The following is a 20,905-nucleotide window of genomic DNA, read 5'->3' as shown; positions in this document are numbered from 1 at the left end:
TGCTTGGTACAAGTATTTTCTATGGCCTAGTATTTTACACTATATCAAATGCTACCCTCTGTATTGTAAGACTCATGTTGACACAGATGTCAGCCTAGTATTTCCATCAGAGATTTTAAAAGTTATCCTCTATAAGTAGTGTTTAGCGAAGCAAAGCATTTGAAGCAGAATTCAGTCCAAAGTTTAGGAAAACTTTGATTCAAAATGAATCCGAATTTTCTCACGCTTTGTGGTAACACAAGATCACCCATAATTAGAGATAAGCAAATTACAAATTACTTCATCATGCAGCACATTGCATTGTATGTAGTGGGTGCAATGATGGGGAACGGAGATGGCCCATTCCCCATCAATGAACTCCTCAGATGCCTAGTATTTCACATTATCACATAGAGATTTCAGATGTTACACTCTATATTATAAGACACACGTTGCACACTTGTATTCTGTATTGCTATTTAGCAAAACAAAAAAAATGTTGAACTGTCTTTAGATGCCCTAACACAGATTTCAGACTAGTATTTCACATATTTCCCCTTCTGAAAATGAAATAATTGGAGCTTATGCTACAGTTTATTGGAAGATTTTTATTTTTTTTATTTTTTTTACAGCCAAATGTTTCTAAATTCTGTAAAATGCTTGTGGGGTCAAAGCACTCAGTACACCCCTTGAAAAAATCCTTTTTTGAGTGTTTACAATGATGGGGGTACCTCAACGTCTCTTCAAATATGACATGGTGCCCAAAAATAGTTCCAGCAAAATGTGCCTTCCAAAAGCCATATGGTGTTTCTTCCTATCTGAGCCCTCCCATGTGCCCATACAGCAGTTAATGACCACATAGGGGATATGTTTCTATAAACTGCAGAATCAAGGTAATAAATATTGTCATTTCTTTGCTGTGTAACAGGAATAATGGATTTAAAGAAATCTGCAAAAAAAGTGAAATCTTTAAATTTTCCCTCCCTATTCCTTTAATTCTTGTGGAATAACTCAAGGGTTAACAAGGGTTATAAAATCAGTTTTGAATAATTTGAGGGGTTTAGTTTCTAGAATTTGGTAATTTACCAAATTATGCCAACATATAGTAGACATATGGTGAATGTTAATTAATAACTGTTTTATGAGGTATTACTGTCTGACATAAAAGCAGAGAAATTAAGAAAATTGTGAATTTTCTGTAATATGATTTGTTTTTATTAAATAAATAAAAAATTCACCCAAATTTACCACAAACATAAAGTAATATCTGTAATGAGAAAACAGTCTAGAATTAGTTAGATAAGTAAAAGTATTCCAAAGTTATTACCAAATAAAGTGACACATGTCAGATTTGCAAAAATAGGCCTGGTCAGGAAAGTGAAAACTGGCTCGGTCTTGAAAGGGTAAATAGACTAAGACCTTTTCTCCCCATAAGCAGAAAACAAGTTAAAAAAAATCTTATGTATCTAAAGCTTTCAGTTTACTGTTACATACAACTAGAGAACATGCAAATACAGGGATAAAACAGTTTATGTGGGTGGGGAAATAATATTTATTAGCTATGGTGCTATATCCACCACAGAACCACTTTAGTCCATGTGGCTGTATTTTTACTGCAGCTCAGCAACATTCACTTAAAAGAAATGTCAGAAAATCTAAAAATTAACTATTGTTGAAATATTTTTATGTAAAACATATTTTTAAGGCATTTTGGTGGTTATTTTTAATTTTCCATGGCAAAAGAAAAGAAATCTTAAAATCTTGCTTTCACACTGGCAGCAAAGCTTATAATTGGCACAGTTATTAGTCGGCAGAGATCACCTTTCTGCAGTTATCTGTTGATCATCACATATAGGATTAGAATGACAAATATTACCTGTATATACACTGAACAAAAATATAAACGCAACACTTTCGGTTTTGCTCCCATTTTGCATTTTGTAGTTGAACTCAAAGATCTGAAACATTTTCTACATACACAAAAGACCCATTACTCTCAAATATTGTTCACAAATCTGTCTAAATCTGTGTTAGTGAGCACTTCTCAGTTGCCAAGATAATCCACCCCACCTCACAGGTTTGGCATATCAAGGTGCTGATTAGACAGCATGAATATTGCACAGGTATGCCTTAGACTGTCCACAATAAAAGGTCACTCTGAAATGTGCACAGTTTCGCCTTACTGGGGAGGGTTCAGAAAACCAGTCAGTATCTGGTGTGGCCACCATTTGCCTCACACAGTGCAGCACATCTCCATGGCATAGAGTTGATCAGGTTGTTGATTGTGGCCTGTGGAATGTTGGTCCACTCCTCTTCAATAGCTGTGCGAAGTTGCAGAATATTGGCAGGAACTGGAACATGCTGTTGTATATGCCAATCCAGAGCATCCCAAACATGCTCAATGGGTGACATGTCTGGTTAGTATGCTGGCCATCCAAGAACTGGGATGTTTTCAGCTTCCAGGAATTGTGTACAGATCCTTGCATTATCATGCTGCATCATTAGGTGATGGTCGTAGATGAATGGCACTCAGGATCTCGTCACGGTATCTCTGTGCATTCAAAATTCCATCAATAAAATGCACCTGTATTCGTTGTCCATAATATACGCCTGCCCATACCATAACCCCACCACCACCATGGCCACTCGATCCACAACGCTGACGCCACACGCTGTCTGCCATCTGCCCGGAACAGTGAAAACAGTGACTCATGCGTGAACAGAAAGCCTCTCCAACTTGCCAGATGCCATCGAATGTGTGCATTTGCCAAATTCTCTGAAACGCTTGTGGTAGAGAAATGAACGTTCATTGCACGGACAACAGCTCTGGTAGACATTCCTGCAGTCAGCATGCCAATTGCACACTCCCTCAAATGTTAAAACATCTGTGGCATTGTGCTTGTGTGATCAAACTACACATTTCAGAGTGTTTTTTATTGTGGGCACACCTGTGCAATATTCATGCTGTTTAATCAGCACCTTCATATGCCACAACTTTGAAGATGTTATTTTTTTTATTTTTATTATTGTGAAAACAAATAACAGAAAAAGTAAATGTGCATAACTATTCACCCCCCTAAAGTCAATACTAGTGGGGCCACCTTTTGCGGCAATCACAACTCCAAGTCGCTTTGGATAAGTCTATAAGCTTGCCACATCTTACGACTGGGATTTTTGCCCACCCCTCATTGCAAAACTGCTCCAGCTCCTTCAAGTTGGATGGTTTGTGCTTGTGGACAGCGATCTTTAAGTCTGACCACAGATTTTCTATTAAATTGAGATCTGAGCTTTGACTAGGCCATGCCAACACATTTACAGGTTTCCCCTTAAACCACTTCGGTGTTACTTTAGCAGTGTGTTTGGGGTCATTGTCCTGCTGGAAGGTGAACCTCCGTCCTAGCCTCAAATATCCCTGTATTTAACACCATTCATCTTTCCCAGTCCCAGTTTCCCAGTCCCAGCTGCTGAAAAACATCCCCACAGCATGATGCTGCCACCACCATGTTTCATTGTGGTGATGTGTTGGGTTTTTGCCAGACATAGCGTTTTCGTTGATGGCTGAAAAGTTCAATTTTAGTCTCATCAGACCAGAGCATCTTCCTCCATACATTTTGGGAGTCTCCCACATGCCTTTTCGCAAACTCACAACGTGCCTTTTTGTTTTTAGCTGAAAGTAATGGCCTTCTTCTGGCCACTCTGCCATAAAGTATTAACTCAATAAATGTATAGAGGTTTGCATCATGTTTATATCATGTGACATGTACTGGCTATATATCATTTTTCTAACCTGTTCACCATGACATGCCTCCCTGGAGGAGCTCCTCAGACCAGCTGTGTGGGAGGAGCAGCGGTAAAGTGAAAGTAAAAATCTCAGCATGCATTGCAACAAGAATGTTCAGAGGAGCAGTCACATGACATCCCCGCCAACCTGTGTTTCCATAGAGACAGGAGCCCCTCAGATAATATCAATAACTCAATCATCAGTAAATAACTGCTATATAGACATAGCAATAGGAAGTACGTCCCAGTCCCAGCAGCACACAGGAATATGATGCTAATGTATTATATATGTTACTGGGGGGAAGGGAGGGTGCCCTGTTCACAAACTTGCTGTAGGGCCCAGTCATTTCTAGTTGCACCATTGGATTTAAGCCATAAACAGAATAAATAGAGGGGGAGAGTCATAATTTCCCTTGTTTCTGAAAAGTGGCGTTAAAAAGTTGCAAACTATGTGTTGGCGACTTTTTAACTGTGTCTTTAAAAAATAAAAAAGGGAGTGACAATGGTCGGGAGGGGCATGACCAGTCACCCCAACAAATTTATGTTAATTTTCACCAGTTTTCTGACTCAAATGAAGCCAGAAATCCACGACAGCTCTGAGCTGTTAGATTTCTGTTTAGGTGCATGGACTGCCGTAGGAGGGGGGTGTTGAGCGGGGGGACAGATCTTTGTTGCACAAAAGCTCTGATGAATAAATTTGTACAATCTGCTCACTCAGCGAGGAGCATCCTGTCTATCATCAAACGACTAAGGATATTTTCACACTAGCGTTAGCAGGGTCTGGCAGGCTGTTCCCCTGCCGGATCTGTGCCAACGCTAGCCCACGAGTGCCGTCGGAAGTCCGCTCCGGCCCCATTCACATTCACTGATGTCCAGCATGTTGCGTTTTTTGTCTGGCCGTCCTCTCGGCATGTTTGCCGTGCTGCAGCTGAATCTCCGACCTGTCCCAGTAAAGTGAATGGGGCCGAAGAGGAATTCCGGAGGCACTCGTGGGCTACCGTTAGCAAGGATCATTGTATACAGTGTACAGCGGGTCACGCATCTGTAAGCCGTGTACCGGGGTGGGCTCCCCAGGATACAGCAAAGTCACAGACAAGGAAAGCGACACACACACCAGCTTAATATGCAAGAACGGAAACTTTACTTAGGCAAAAAGTAATAACACAGGCATAACCAAAACAATACAAATACGCATAGAAAACAGTAAATCCTGGACTCAAAGTAAATGTCCCTGCCCACTGGACAGGCCTAGCCGATGGCGGACACAGCAGAACCTGCAAGTCGTGCTGTGCCACTACAGAGGACTGACCTAGCCGATGGCGGACACAGCAGAGCCTGCAACGTCAATACTGCGCCGCAGAACAGTCCCGAACAACCTGGCAATAACACAACCCTAACTAGCTATCTAGTTTCAGGCCTAGGCTTAGTCTCTGTGTTTTCCACTAGTGTAAAGCATGGAGTAAACGGGTGTACTGACATTCGTCCGTTCTGGGCCCTAGGATGCCGCTTACCCAAGCTCTTAGCAACCGTGCGGCCTTGCTTGATGATGAGGCTTTCTGTCCACACACTGAAACTGCTCTTCCTGGGACTCCCTCTCTTTCAAAGAGCTGGATTCAGTAAGGACACAACAGCTACTCTCCTTCCTTTGACTGTCCATTCACTGCCGGACATCTGCAAGCCAGGATGGAATCGGATTTAGTCCCTCACAGCACAATCCTTCCACCATGTCATATCAACACTTCCTGGTTCACTCATAAGCAGCAACACAAGTCATCACCTACTTTACATATGCAAATCCCAGAGTGTGCTGGTTGTAGCTGCAAAACAGTGGCCTCTAGTGCCCAGAATGCCAAACGACAGTTTAAGTACACTTTAAACATAAACCTTATACAGGCAGAGCATATTCACAATCTCACATGCCACCCCACTAGAAGTTGTCGCACTCGGCAACTCTCCCCATACAAACTCATACTGGGCATAGTGCTGTGGAGGCACACCAGCATTGGGCCTCGCTGACCTTCTCAGATTGGGGGTTTCAGAAACACTGGGGACATCAGGCATATTTGACAAGAGAGGAGCTGCTGATTGCTCAGCATTCCATCTGGGTGGCAAACCTGCCACGGCCAGAACCTCTGTGGACACTTGGGCAGGGATGACCCACCATTCCTCCTCTTCCTCTTCTGAGGGACTTTCCTCCATACCCTGAGCGTGAGGAGGCACCCCCTCTACACACACCGGGTCATCAAAATTGCAATGTCTCAACATATGTTGTAAGTTCCTTGAGGGTCCCCCTGTCCCCTGAAGCTCTTCCTCATAGACTGGAATAGCGGGGTCTACCCTTCTCTTCACCGTGTATGGAACTGCCTCCCACCATCCATCCAACGTCCCTGACTGACTTTTGGCTTTGACCATCACCTGATCACCAGGGACATACCCACCTGTGACAAACTCCCCTCTTTTGAGGTTGCAACGAGTGCTTGGAGAGGACTACTTGCCAGCCTCTTACAATGTGATTACTGTCCCATGTTGTATGCACCGGTTTTATGCAATAGCGGCATAGTTATATAAGTTCATGCATTTTTCTGTCTTTGGAATTTTATTGTATGTTATGTAAGGGTACCCAGATAGCTAATTTTAGTGTATTCGTGTAGTCTGAGTGCCATTCATCTAATAATATGCACTCAGACTTGAGCTATCTGGGGATATGTTAAATGTCTGTATTTACTGTAAGGGTTGTGACATTGTATGTTTAAATGGTGATTTCTGTCCTGTTGTCCCCACATGTGTATTGGCGATTTCCCTTTGTCCTGAGAGATAATTGAATTGCTCCTCAGGTGTCTCCAGGGCAGAGAGGAGGAGACCATGATGCATTGTGGGGATGTATTGTGTCTGTGTATTCTGAATTACTGTATATCTGTCCTGTGTCACAGTCTTCCTTCTGGTTCCCTAGGGACGTGTCCACCAGATGGGGACCTGCATAAATACAGGCGGGTAGCCCTCAATAAAGAGTTGCTGTTTTCCATTCAACATAGAGCCTCGTCTCATGTGTGTGGGGATTGCTATACGTGTATACTCACCTGGCTATTACTCCTAGCTCTTGTAAGAGCTGTTCCTGTTCCTGGTTCCTGTGGTGGTATCAGTGTCAAGTGGAGTGCTTGGAGTCCTCGGGAAGCACTAGGAGCATCTATCGACGGCGGTACCTGGTCGGGGTGCCAGGAGATCCGTTACACCATCTTTCTGCACTGGTCTTAGGTGTACCACCTGTCCGAGGCGCTCCCCCACAACCTTGTGGACCACTCTCAGCCGGCGGTGGTGCTCCTGCACCCATGCGGTGGTACTTCTCGTGGGGGCCCCATCGGGTTAGGCATGTGGAGATCTTTAATCTCCCGTCTGGCTCGTCCAAACATGAGCATAAATGGAGAGTATCCGTTTGTACTGTGTTCTCTGTTGTTATAGGCCCACATCAACTCAGGTAGGTACGTGGGCCACTGGGCTTTCTGACTGTCTTCCAGAGTCTGCAGCATCTGAAGCAAAGTGCGATTAAAGTGTTCGCACGCCCCGTTTCATTGTGGGTGATAGAGTGGTTCAGGAACGTTCAATCCCATACGTTTGGTACAGTTTATTCATTAGAGTACCCTGAAAACATGCTCCCTGGTCAGAATGTATCCTCTGTGGACACCCGAACACCTGTATAGAGTGTTTACAGACAACTTTGGCGGCCGACTCTGCGGTTTGGTCTCTGGTGGGCACAGCCACCGCATACTTTGTAAAGTGATCTGTCATGACTAGACAGTACGAGTGTCCCGAGGTAGAATATCCAATCTGTACATAATCGATCATCAGAAGTTCTAGGGGCGCGGAGGTGCGGATGGTCTGCACAGGAGCCCGCTGCTCAGTACTCTTACTCAACCCACAGGATCGACAGTTAAGACCACCGCGGCCACCATGTCGGCCAGATCTGGACAGTATACCAGCCGTTGGAGCCACTTGAATGTTTTGTCGCTCCCAAAATGAGCTCCCTTTTCATGAGCTTCCCTGGCGGCCTCCGGTACCAACGACATGGGAATGACAATCTGTTGCTGGTACTAAAGCTCTGACTGTAAGTATATGTTCCGGCACAGGAGGCCCTGGGTAATTGTCAGCTTGTCCCACTGCCTTAACAACTTCTGACCCTCTGGGGTCAGGAGGGCTCGTTCTTCTGGCCGAGACCAGATCTTGCTTCCGAACCCATTCTTTAACTTTCCACAAATCCTGGACTCTCTCCCAATCAGTCAACATTTTCCCCAGCCCCAGCGTCATTCCAGACTCCAACCCACTTGAATGTGCCACATCCGGGAACAGAGGTAAGCGACCAAGGTCAGGAGTTTCAGTATCCTCTAAATCATCATCAGCTCTCTGAGTCGACTGTCCTACTGGAACTCGAGAGAGTGCATCAGCGTTGCTGTTCTCCCTACCGGACCAGAACTTGATGTGGTATTGGTACTTAGAGAGGCGGGCCAACCATCTTTGCTCAAGTGCGCGAACGCCCGTACCTCCCGTAGCGTAATTGGCTGGGGCCACTTCTGAACGACCACCACCTTGCTGGGGGCTGGTTTTACCCCCTCCTGGGAGACCACATGTCCTAAGTACTCTATCTGCTGTCGGAACAGCTGGCATTTTTTTGGCTTGATCTTGAGCCCATAGACTTGTCTCAGCTTCTGGAGGTGATCTTTAAAGGAAGCCCTGAACACTACTATGTCATCCAGGTATATCAATACTGATTGGAAGTTGAGGTCCCCCAGACAGTGTTCCATAAAATCGCTTGAATGTCCCCGAAGCATTGGAGAGGCTGAAGGGCATCCGGTTGAACTCGTAGAGTCCCATAGGTAGAATGAAGGCCATCTTGGCTTTGTCCTTCTTGGCCACCGGCACCTACCAGTACTTAGTAGCCAGGTCAAGAGTTGAGAATAGCTTTGCTTGCCTTAGGGCTGATAATGACTCCTCAGTCCGCGGAAGAGGGTAGGAATCCTGGGCGGTCTGAGCATTCAGCTTCCGATAGTCCAAGCAGAACCGGAGACTCCCGTCTTTCTTCCGCACTAAGACTACCGGAGCAGCCCACGGACTTTGACTCTCCTAGATCACCCAGTTCTCCAACATGCTAGCCACCATATCTTTCACCTCCTGATACATCTTAGGTGGGATCTGCCGGTAGCGAGTGGATCTACAGCCTGCCAGCGGCAATCGTTCGCTGGCAGGCTGTATATGCGATTTTTTTTTTTAACCCCTAACAGGTATATTAGACGCTGTTTTGATAACAGTGTCTAATATACCTGCTACCTGGTCCTCTAGTGGTCCCTTTTGCTTGGATCGACCACCAGAGGACACAGGCAGCTCTGTAATAAGTAGCACCAAGCACCACACTACACTACACCCCCCTAGTCCCTTATTAACCCGTTATTAACCCCTGATATAGACTCCCTGATCACCCCCCTGTCATTGATCACCCCCCTGTCATTGATCACCCCCTGTCATTGATCACCCCCCTGTATGGCTCCATTCAGACGTCCGTATGTGTTTTGCGGATCCGATCCATGGATCCGTGGCTCTGTAAAACACATACGGAAGTCTGAATGGAGCCTTACAGGGGGGTGATCAATGACAGGGGGGTGATCACCCCATATACACTCCCTGATCACCCCCTGTCATTGATAACCCCCCCTGTCATTGATAACCCCCCCTCTCATTGATCACCCCCCTGTAAGGCTCAATTCAGACGTCCGTATGTGTTTTGCGGATCTGCGGATCCACGTATCGGATTCACTAAAACACATGCGGACGTCTGAATGGAGCCTTACAGGGGGGTGATCAGGGAGTCTATATGGGATGATCACCCCCCTGTAAGGCTCCATTTAGACGTCCGTATGCGTTTTACGGATCCACGCATCGGATCCGCAAAACACATACGGACGTCTGAATGGAGCCTTACAGGGGGGTGATCCATGACAGGGGGGTGATCACCCCATATACATTCCCTGATCGAAGCTTTTCTTGGCTGGACACCACCAGCCATTCATCAGGAGTCGGCGCATGTTATTGAAACAAAGTGACAAAGTAACAAACTAAGTACCACACGCTTCTGATGTTGAGTGCACAGCTCGGCGTAGCCCCGGCACTATGACGACCATAGCATAGCCACCACAGTGCACTCCTTAAAAAGCCAATAGCCACTCATCCTGGTGGAGCAACACAGCGATACATCCAATAGGACGAGGAGCTATGAATCAATGCCAGTCTTCCTGCTGCCTTGGTGAGCGCTAAATACCGGATGATAGAGATGTATGTTTCATTAGTGAATATACCTGGCCATGTATTTCTACTATGCCCCCAATATGACTATGGGATGTATATATATATATATATATATATATATATATGCTGATAATCACACTGATGAATAAATAGATGTATTGCAGGATATTACAGAATGATACCGGATATGTAATATCCCAAGTATGTGGCAAGGCTACTTCACCCACAGTGAACCCACAGATTCACTGTGGCTACTAGATCCACAGGCTACTGGGCCCACAGATTGTCCATTCGAGGTTGAGATCTAACTTTTCTAAAAAAAAAAAAAAAACGACGGCAAGGCAGAAGAGGAAAGTGCAGTCAGAATTTTTATTTATTATGGGGGGGCACCGCAGCTGTATATGTGTACCTACTCTATAGTACAGTGCCCCAACGTGCTCATATTAAGCAGGTGTATGAAATAAAGTCATTTAGTCCATTCGGTTTTACAGCGTGGAGCCTAAATGTCCACTCTGGTTCTTTACGGAGCAACAGGTTATCAATGTCCCCTTCTCTTGGTGAGGGTTTAACTTGTTCAATTCCCGGAAAACTTATACAGTTAGATGTTCCTTTTTGGTACTGCAGCACATGTTGTGCTAATGGGGTATCATCCTGTTTGGTGACGTTGGATAGGTGTTCCCCTATTGTAACATTTTTCGTAACATTTCTTGTCATCTAGAATAAGTCGGCAAATCTCTCAAAAAACACTATATTTCCCCATTTATCAGAGGGTTTAATGACAATAGTCTGGTCATTTTGTAGGGTATCAAGAGCCTCGTATTCTATCTGAGTGAGATTTGATGTCTTTAAACCCCTCACGCCCAGCATTCTGAGTTATTCAGTAATGACTGTCAAGAACGCATCATGTGGTGAATAGTCACTAATCTAGGGGTTCTTTATGGAGGGCATTTGGAGGTCAGTGAAGGGTCCGACACTAACAACCCCTTAGGGAGGAACATATAATATAGATGACATTATACATATTGTTCCCAAGATGTCCCGTTCACTCTCCTCCATAAGTCCCGCTAGCAGTTTGACATCTGATAGCTCTTCCTGTGCAATACCCAGTTTCAAACACTGGTTTTTATCATTGTTTCAGGAAGAACTTATGACATTTTAGCCTTCTGACAAAAAGATTTATGTCCTTAACCCAGCTAAACAGGTTATATTTACAGTCCGGGACTTAAGAGAGACCCTTTGTTAACAGCCTCATTTCTGTTTCCGTAAATTACCTTTTGGACAGGTTGACAATTTGTAGTTCATCTTTTACATCTCTTTTCAGTTTTAGTTGATAATCTGACATCGGCTGTATTGACCCTAAAAAAACTCCTCTGTGTCTTCTCTCTGATCTCATGTGACCTCTGTTGGTATCCTGCCTGCGGCCTCTACCTCAGCTTTTTCCTCTTATATTACCGCTAGGACCTGTGTTCGTCTAAGGGTCTGTCTCCTATTTAAAGGAGGACTGTTTTGTTTCACTTTCTAGACTGTTTTTTCCTCTTGTTTTGATGAAATCAAAGATCTTGCCTTCTCTAAAATCTTTAGTGTCTGTGACAAACTCTTCCATAAAGCCCAGCTCTATGGAGCGTACGACTTATTGTCATCCTATGTACAGATGCTCTGCTGTGGAACTCTGCAGCTCCTCCAGGGTTACCTTAGGTCTCTCTGCTGCCTCTCTGATTAATGCCTTCCTTACCCGGTCTGTGAGTTTTGGTGGGCGACTGTTTCTTGGCAGGTTTGCTGTTGTGCTCCTGGGCATCATCAAAGAGTCGGATCTTTTTTTATAACCTAACCCTGACTTGTACTTCTCAACAACATTGTCCTTTACTTGTTTGGATAGATCATTGGTCTTTATGGCAGTGTTTGGTTAGTGATGCCTCTTGCTTAGGTGTTGCAGTCTCTGGGGCCTTTCAAAAAAGGTGTGAATATGTGATGACAGATCATGTGACGCTTAGATTGCATACAGGTGGACATTTCACAAATTATGTGACTTTTGAAGGTAATTAGCTGCACCAGAGCTTTTTATGGGCTTCCTAACAAAGGGGTGAATACATATGCACATGCCAATTGTCTGTTTTCTATTTCTAAACAATACTTTTATTTATATATTTTTCTCATTTCACTTCTCCAACTTAGACTATTGTGTTCTGATCCATCACATAGAATTCAGATTAACAAAACATTGAACTTAAGGCTGTAATGTAATAAAATACAAAAAAAAAGTCAGGGGGGGTGAATACTTTTGCAAGGCACTGTATATATTGCTGCACAACAGCTCAGACTAGATGGCAGCCTCTCATAACAAAAAATAAAATCTGCTATCATAAAATAAATACAGATTAGAAAAAAGGATATGTATTGTTATCTTTGTTTAACTGGCAGAAAAAAAAGATCTGTGACTAGAGTTGAGGCAGCAACATGTAGGTAAATCCCCTGCAAACAAATGTGGATAGGGAAATTAATTAAAATAAAATAAATAAAAATTAACCAATATCAATTGGAGAGAGGTCCCATAGCAGAGAATCTGGCTTCACGTCACCCACCACTGTTACAGTCCATTGTCATATATTTATGCCCAGGCACTCAGGCAGAGGAGAGAGGTCCCATAGCAGAGAATCTGGCTTCATGTCAGCAGAGAATCAGTCTTCATGTCATAGCAGAGAATCAGGCTTCACGTCACCCAACACTGGAACAGTCCATTGTCATATAATTTAGGCCCCGGCACCCAGGCAGGAGAGAGGTCCCATAACAGAGATTCAGGCTTCATGCCAGCAGAGAATCAGTGTTCATGTCATAGCAGAGAATCATGCTTCACATCACCCACCACTGTAACAGTCCATTGTCAGTCTTCATGTTATAGAAAGAGAATCAGGCTTCACGTCACCCAACCCTGGAACAGTCCATTGTCAGATATTTAGGCCCCGGCACCCAGGCAGAGGAGAGAGGTCCCATAACAGAGATTCAGGCTTCATGCCAGCAGAGAATCAGTGTTCATGTCATAGCAGAGAATCATGCTTCACATCACCCACCACTGTAACAGTCCATTGTCATATATTTAGGCCCCGGCACCCAGACAGAGGAGAGGTTCATTCAACTTTGGGTTGCCCCGCAATATAATGGTAAAATGAAAATAAAAATAGGATTGAATGAGGAAGTGCCCTGGAGTACAATAATATATGGTTAAGGGGAAGTAGTTAATGTCTAATCTGCACAAGGTATGGACAGGTCCTGTGGGATCCATTCCTGGTTCATTTTTATGAACGTCAGCTTGTCCACGTTGGCTGTAGACAAGCGGCTGCGTTTGTCTGTAATGACGCCCCCTGCCATGCTGAATACACGTTCAGACAAAACGCTGGCCGCCGGGCAGGCCAGCACCTCCAAGGCATAAAAGGCTAGCTCTGGCCACGAGGACAATTTAGAGACCCAGAAGTTGAATGGGGCCGAACCATCAGTCAGTACGTGGAGGGGTGTGAACACGTACTGTTCCACTATGTTAGTGAAATGTTGCCTCCTGCTAACACGTTGCGTATCAGGTGGTGGTGCAGTTAGCTGTGGCGTGTTGACAAAACTTTTCCACATCTCTGCCATGCTAACCCTGCCCTCAGAGGAGCTGGCCATGACACAGCTGCCTTGGCGACCTCTTGCTCCTCCTCTGCCTTGGCCTTGGGCTTCCACTTGTTCCCCTGTGACATTTGGGAACGCTCTCAGTAGCGCGTCTACCAACGTGCGCTTGTACTTGCGCATCTTCCTATCACGCTCCAGTGCAGGAAGTAAGGTGGGCACATTGTCTTTGTACCGTGGATCCAGCAGGGTGGCAACCCAGTAGTCCGCACACGTTAAAATGTGGGCAACTCTGCTGTTGTTGCGCAGGCACTGCAGCATGTAGTTGCTCATGTGTGTCAGGCTGCCCAGAGGTAAGGACAAGCTGTCCTCTGTGGGAGGCGTATCGTCATCGTCCTGCGTTCCCCCCCAGCCACGCATCAGTGATGGGCCCGAGCTGCGTTGGGTGACACCCCACTGTGATCATGCTTCATCCTCATCCTCCTCCACCTCCTCCTCGTCCTCCAGTAGTGGGCCCTGGCTGGCCACATTTGTACCTGGCCTCTGCTGTTGCAAAAAACCTCCCTCTGAGTCACTTCTAAGAGACTGGCCTGAAAGTGCTAAAAATGACCCCTCTTCCTCCTCCTCCTCCTCCTCCTCCTCCTGGGTCACCTCCTCTTCCATCATCGCCCTAAGTGTTTTCTCAAGTAGACATAGAAGTGGTATTGTAACGCTGATAACGGCGTCATCGCCACTGGCCAGTTGGTGGAGTACTCGAAACAGCGCAACAGGGCGCACAGGTCTCGCATGGAGGCCCAGTCATTGATGGTGAAGTGGTGCTGTTCCGCAGTGCGACTGACCCGTCCGTGCTGCAGCTGAAACTCCACAATGGCCTGCTGCTGCTCGCACAGTTTGTACAGCATGTGCAAGGTGGAATTCCACCTGGTGGGCACGTCGCATATGAGGCGGTGAGCGGGAAGGCCAAAATTACGTTGTAGCGCAGACAGGCGAGCAGCAGCAGGATGTGAACGCCGGAAGAGCGCACAGACGGCCGCACTTTATGCAGCAGCTCTGACATGTCGGGGTAGTTGTGAATGAATTTCTGCACCATCAAATTCAGTACATGCGCCAGGCAAGGGATGTGCGTCAAACCGGCTAGTCCCAGAGCTGCAACGAGATTTTGACCATTATCGCACACCACCAGGCCGGGCTTGAGGCTCACCGGCAGCAACCACTCGTCGGTCTGTTGTTCAATACCCCGCCAAAACTCCTGTGCGGTGTGGGACCTGTACCCCAAACATATGAGTTTCAGAATGGCCTGCTGACATTTACCCCGGGCTGTGCTGAAGTTGGTGGTGAAGGTGTGTGGCTGACTGGATGAGCAGGTGGAAGAAGAGGAGGAGGAAGCCGAGTAGGAGGAGGAGGCTACAGGAGGCAAAGAATGTTGCCCTGCAATCCTTGTGCGCCAAACAGCTCTCCGCCTGGGGCCCAGCCACCACTACATTTACCCAGTGTGCAGTTAGGGAGATATAGCGTCCCTGGCCGTGCTTACTGGTCCACGTATCTGTGGTTAGGTGGACTTTGCCACAGATGGCATTGCGCAGTGCACACTTGATTTTATCGGATACTTGGTTGTGCACGGCTCTCTTGGAGAAGTAGTGGCGGCTGGGAACAACATACTGTGGGACAGCAAGCGACATGAGCTGTTTGAAGCTGTCTGTGTCCACCAGCCTGAATGACAGCATTTCATAGGCCAGTAGTTTAGAAATGCTGGCATTTAGGGCCATGGATCGAGGGTGGCTAGGTGGGAATTTACGCTTTCTCTCAAATGTTTGTGAGATGGAGAGCTGAACGCTGCCGTGTGACATGGTTGAGATGCTTGGTGACAGAGGTGGTGGTGTTGGTGGTACATCCTCTGTTTGCTGGGCGGCAGGTGCCAACGTTCCTCCAGAGGCGGCAGCAGCAGAAGAGGTAGCAGGGGGAGTCTGAGTGAGTTTCTTGTTTTTAAGGTGTTTACTCCACTGCAGTTCATGCTTTGCACGCAGGTGCCTGGTCATGCAGGTTGTGCTAAGGTTCAGAACGTTAATGCCTCGCTTCAGGCTCTGATGGCACAGCGTGCAAACCACTCGGGTCTTGTCATCAGCACATTGTTTGAAGAACTGCCACGCCAGGGAACTCTTTGAAGTTGCCTTTGGGGTGCTCGGTCCCAGATGGCGGCGGTCAGTAGCAGGCGGAGTCTCTTGGTGGTGGGTGTTCTGCTTTTGCCCACTGCTCCCTCTTTTGCTACGCTGTTGGCTCGGTCTCACCACTGCCTCTTCCTCCGAACTCTAAAAGTCAGTGGCACGACCTTCATGTGGGGTCTAGGACCTCATCGTCCCCTGCATCGTCTTCCACCCAGTCTTCCTCCCTGACCTCCTGTTCAGTCTGCACACTGCAGAAAGACGCAGCAGTTGGCACCTGTGTTTCATAATCAGAGACGTGCTGAGGTGGTATTCTTATGTCCTCATCATCAGGAAACATAAGTGGTTGTGCGTCAGTGCATTCTATGTCTTCCACCGCTGGGGAAGGGCTAGGTGGATGCCCTTGGGAAACCCTGCCAGCAGAGTCTTCAAACAGCATAAGAGACTGCAGCATAACTTGAGGCTCAGACAGTTTCCCTGATATGCATGGGGGTGATGTGACAGATTGATGGGCTTGGTTTTCAGGCGCCATCTGTGCGCTTTCTGCAGAAGACTGGGTGGGAGATAATGTGAACAAGCTGGATCCACTGTCGGCCACCCAATTGACTAATGCCTGTACCTGCTCAGGCCTTACCATCCTTAGAACGGCATTGGGCCCCACCAAATATCGCTGTAAATTATGGCGGCTACTGGGACCTGAGGTAGTTGGTACACTAGGACGTGTGGCTGTGGCAGAACGGCCACGTCCTCTCCCAGCACCAGAGGGTCCACTAACACCACCACGACCATGTCCGCGTCCCTTACTAGATGTTTTCCTCATTGTTACCGTTCACCACAATAACAAAAATATTATTTGGCCCAATGTATTGAATTCAAATTTAGGCCTTTTTTTTACAGACACCTAACACTATCTGGCTATCTACAAACCGGATTCCAAAAAAGTTGGGACACTATACAAATTGTGAATAAAAACTGAATGCAATGATGTGGAGATGGCAAATGTCAATATTTTATTTGTAATAGAACGTAGATGACAGATCAAATGTTTAATCCGAGTAAATGTATCATTTTAAAGGGTTTCTACCACTTCGGTTTCACATATTTAGCTGTCAGACACTAACGATCCGCTAGTGTCTGCTCTCCACTGCGCCTACGCGATGACGCCATAGTGCTCCGAGGAACAGGCGCAGTGGAGATGTCTGAGCAGGGAAGCTGTCAGACATTCACTGCGCATGCTCCGAATACAGGCGCTCACAAGGAGGATCGCATTCAGGAGGAGATGGGCGGGCTGGAGGGACGCGCTGGGCGGCGGCAGTTTCTGAAGGTAGACGGAGCCTCTAGGTGCTAATGACGCCCCATAGCACCTAGAGGCTCATTAGCATATTAATAAAAGTTCTTTTTTTAGCAAAACGGCTGCCCCAAAAGCAATTATATTAGGATGGTTGGGCAGAGCAGACACTAGCGGATCGCTAGTGTCTGACAGCTAAATATGTGAAACCGAAGTGGTAGAAACCCTTTAAAGGAAAAATACGTTGATTCAAATTTTCACGGTGTCAACAAATCCCAAAAAAGTTGACCCTTTAAAGGAAAAATACGTTGATTCAAATTTTCACGGTGTCAACAAATCCCAAAAAAGTTGGGACAAGTAGCAATAAGAGGCTGGAAAAAGTAAATTTGAGCATAACGAAGAGCTGGAAGACCAATTAACACTAATTAGGTCAATTGGCAACATGATTGGGTATAAAAAGAGCTTCTCAGAGTGGCAGTGTCTCTCAGAAGCCAAGATGGGTAGAGGATCACCAATTCCCACAATGTTGCGCAGAAAGATAGTGGAGCAATATCAGAAAGGTGTTACCCAGCGAAAAATTGCAAAGACTTTAAACCTATCATCATCAACTGTGCATAACATCATCCGAAGATTCAGAGAATCTGGAACAATCTCTGTGCGTAAAGGTCAAGGCCGTAAATCCATACTGGATGCCCGTGATCTCCGGGCCCTTAAACAACACTGCACAACAAACAGGAATGCTACTGTAAAGGAAATCACAGAATGGGCTCAGGAATACTTCCAGAAACCATTGTCAGCGAACACAATCCACCGTGCCATCTGCCGTTGTCAGCTGAAACTCTACAGTGCAAAGAAGAAGCCATTTCTAAGCAAGATCCACAAGCTCAGGCGTTTTCACTGGGCCAGGGATCATTTAAAATGGAGTGTGGCAAAATGGAAGACTGTTCTGTGGTCAGACGAGTCACGATTCAAAGTTCTTTTTGGAAATCTGGGACGCCATGTCATCCGGACCAAAGAGGACAAGGACAACCCAAGTTGTTATCAACGCTCAGTTCAGAAGCCTGCATCTCTGATGGTATGGGGTTGCATTAGTGCGTGTGGCATGGGCAGCTTGCATGTCTGGAAAGGCATCATCAATGCAGAAAAATATATTCAGGTTCTAGAACAACATATGCTCCCATCCAGACATCATCTCTTTCAGGGAAGACCCTGCATTTTTCAACAAGATAATGCCAGACCACATTCTGCATCAATCACAACATCATGGCTGCGTAGGAGAAGGATCCGGGTACTGAAATGGCCAGTCTGCAGTCCAGATCTTTCACCTACAGAGAACATTTGGCGCATCATAAAGAGGAAGGTGCAACAAAGAAGGCCCAAGACGATTGAACAGTTAGAGGCCTGTATTAGACAAGAATGGGAGAGCATTTCTATTTCTAAACTTGAGAAACTGGTCTCCTCGGTCCCCAGACGTCTAATGAGTGTTGTAAGAAGAAGGGGAGATTCCACACAGTGGTAAAAATGGCCTTGTCCCAACTTTTTTGGGATTTGTTGACACCATGAAATTCTGATTCAACATATTTTTCCCTTAAAATGGTACATTTTCTCAATTTAAACTTTTGTTCCGTGATTTATGTTCTATTCTGAATAAAATATTAGAAGTTGGCACCTCCACATCATTGCATTCAGTTTTTATTCACGATTTGTATAGTGTCCCAACTTTTTTGGAATCCGGTTTGTATTTAGGTACCGTATTACACTAATAAAGGCACAGCAGTAAGGACAGATTTAGCTGAATATAAATTTGAGGCCTAGTATTTAGGCGCTGGATGACCGGTATACGTTTACGGATAGAATTAGACTTGGAATTGCACAGTAGCGTTATGTGAAGTTATTGAGAATGACCCTATCTGCACCTTGAATCTTATATACCCTTTTAATGAATAGATTTAAAGTAGCCCTGATACAGCAGAAACCACTAATTTAGGAAATTGCTAAGTTGGGAATTGTATTTCAACCCTGAACAAAAATATATCTTTTGCCAGACAGCAGACAGTATTACAATTGGCTGGCCACAGCTGAAACATCTGATTTAGGGTACTGCTATTTTGGCAATTGTATTTCACCCCTCAATAAAATAGCAAGCACAGCCAAGCCCTTGATGTAGGATATAGCCAAAAAATAACCACACTATTGATGGTTAAATGCACTTGGTGACAGCTTGACCCTGATGTAGGATATAGCCAAAAAATAACCACACTATTGATGGTTAAATGCACTTGGTGACAGCTTGCCCAATATGTAGGATATAGCCAAAAAAATAACCACATTATTGATGGTTTGCACTTGGTGACAGCTTGCCCCATATGTAGGATATAGCCAACAAATAACCACTCTATTGATGGTTAAATGTACTTGGTGGCAGCCAGAAAAAAGTGAATGAAAAACGCTCTGGGCAGCCTAAAAACAGTGAGCAATTGAATAGCAGCAGTTCAATGATCCACAGCTGTAGATCGATCACTGAATTAAGTCTTTTGGAGGAGTTAATCACTGCCTAATCTCGCCCTAACAGTCGCAGCTGCATCCTCTCCCTACACTGATCAGCTTAAATAGAGGCTGGGTCATATGCTGCACTGGCCAATCACAGCCATGCCAATAGTAGGCATGGCTGTGACGGCCTCTTGGGGCAAGTAGTATGACGCTTGTTGATTGGCTGCTTCGCAGCCTTTCAAAAAGCGCCAAGAAAGCAACGCACACCGAACCCAAACCTGGACGTTTACTAAAATGTTCGGGTCGGTGTCACGGACACCCCAAAATTCGGTACGAACCCGGGTTCGCTCATCCCTATCTGTGACGTATTGCATTCTATTCTTGTATGTCATGTCCACAAAATGTGCCATAAATGACTGATAGATGTGGTTTCCATCTCTGGGACATGCACCTGCCTTGAAAACGGTACCCATCTCACACCGCTACCAATGAAGATGTGACCACTCAAGTGCATCTCTCTCCATTCACCAATGTTAAGTGTGCTTACTTATTTTTTGAAACTCCCATAGAAGTACATGGAGAGAACCATGCATGCAAAGCCATCTCTCCATTAATGGCAGTATGAGATATGTCCCCATTCTTAAGAGATGTGTGTTTTATAGGTAGACATGTCATAAGTATGCAGATGGAACCAACCCCTTTAAAGAGTTACTAATGTTTGAAAGCACTTCTGACATGTCCTAGTGACATGTCAGACATTTTTATTGAGAGCCTGGGTCCTGGGACCCCTGCAAATTGATGAAACAAAGGGGCAGAAGCAAGTGAAGTGAATGGCTGCGCATCAGTGATATAGAACGCACATGCCCGGTGACTGTATATTGCAGACCCGCTGTTTGCGGGCCGCAATACTGGCAAAGGCCTCACACATTCATGTGCATGAGCTCTAAGGAAAATTTCTAAAGCTGTTTCAGTAGCAAACCAGACTAACATGCAGTTTTGCCCCTTTGTTCCTTGTGATCTTTACTCTGATATGGCTTTGAACTATAAATATAACAAATGTACCATATTTTTTAATTATTTGTTGTTTGATCCCATTGTGTCTGTACTATAGGAAACCACATAGAAATGCAAGAAGAAAATAAATGTGTATCAAGCAAAACAGCAGACTCCATCACTGAAGATGATGATGAGGTTTTTGTGAGTTCACGGACCACTGAAGATTTATTTACAGTCATTCACAGGTATCAGCTCTTGTGGTAGAAGTAACTAATCTGCACTTTATTACAAACAATATAAATTCTTTCTGACATAAAAAATATAAACT

The 20,905-nt window shown here is 45.4% G+C and overlaps 1 protein-coding gene across 4 annotated transcripts in view; it reads left to right on the top strand.

Moving 5' to 3' along the window:
* Positions 1-20,905, top strand: part of NHSL2 (NHS like 2) — a 637,228-nt gene that overhangs the window by 569,181 nt on the left and 47,142 nt on the right. For 3 of the 4 annotated variants that reach the window (XM_044305803.1, XM_044305805.1, XM_044305806.1), the window contains one exon: positions 20,693-20,822. The exons of the other annotated variant lie outside the window; for it this stretch is intronic. In XM_044305803.1, coding sequence (XP_044161738.1) covers positions 20,693-20,822 — 130 coding nt within the window. The remainder of the gene's footprint in view (positions 1-20,692; positions 20,823-20,905) is intronic. 4 annotated transcript variants of the gene reach the window in all.

Source organism: Bufo gargarizans, chromosome 9, assembly GCF_014858855.1.
Source record: "Bufo gargarizans isolate SCDJY-AF-19 chromosome 9, ASM1485885v1, whole genome shotgun sequence".
Classification (NCBI taxonomy): Eukaryota; Metazoa; Chordata; class Amphibia; order Anura; family Bufonidae; genus Bufo; species Bufo gargarizans.
This window is presented reverse-complemented; position numbering and strand designations above follow the sequence as displayed.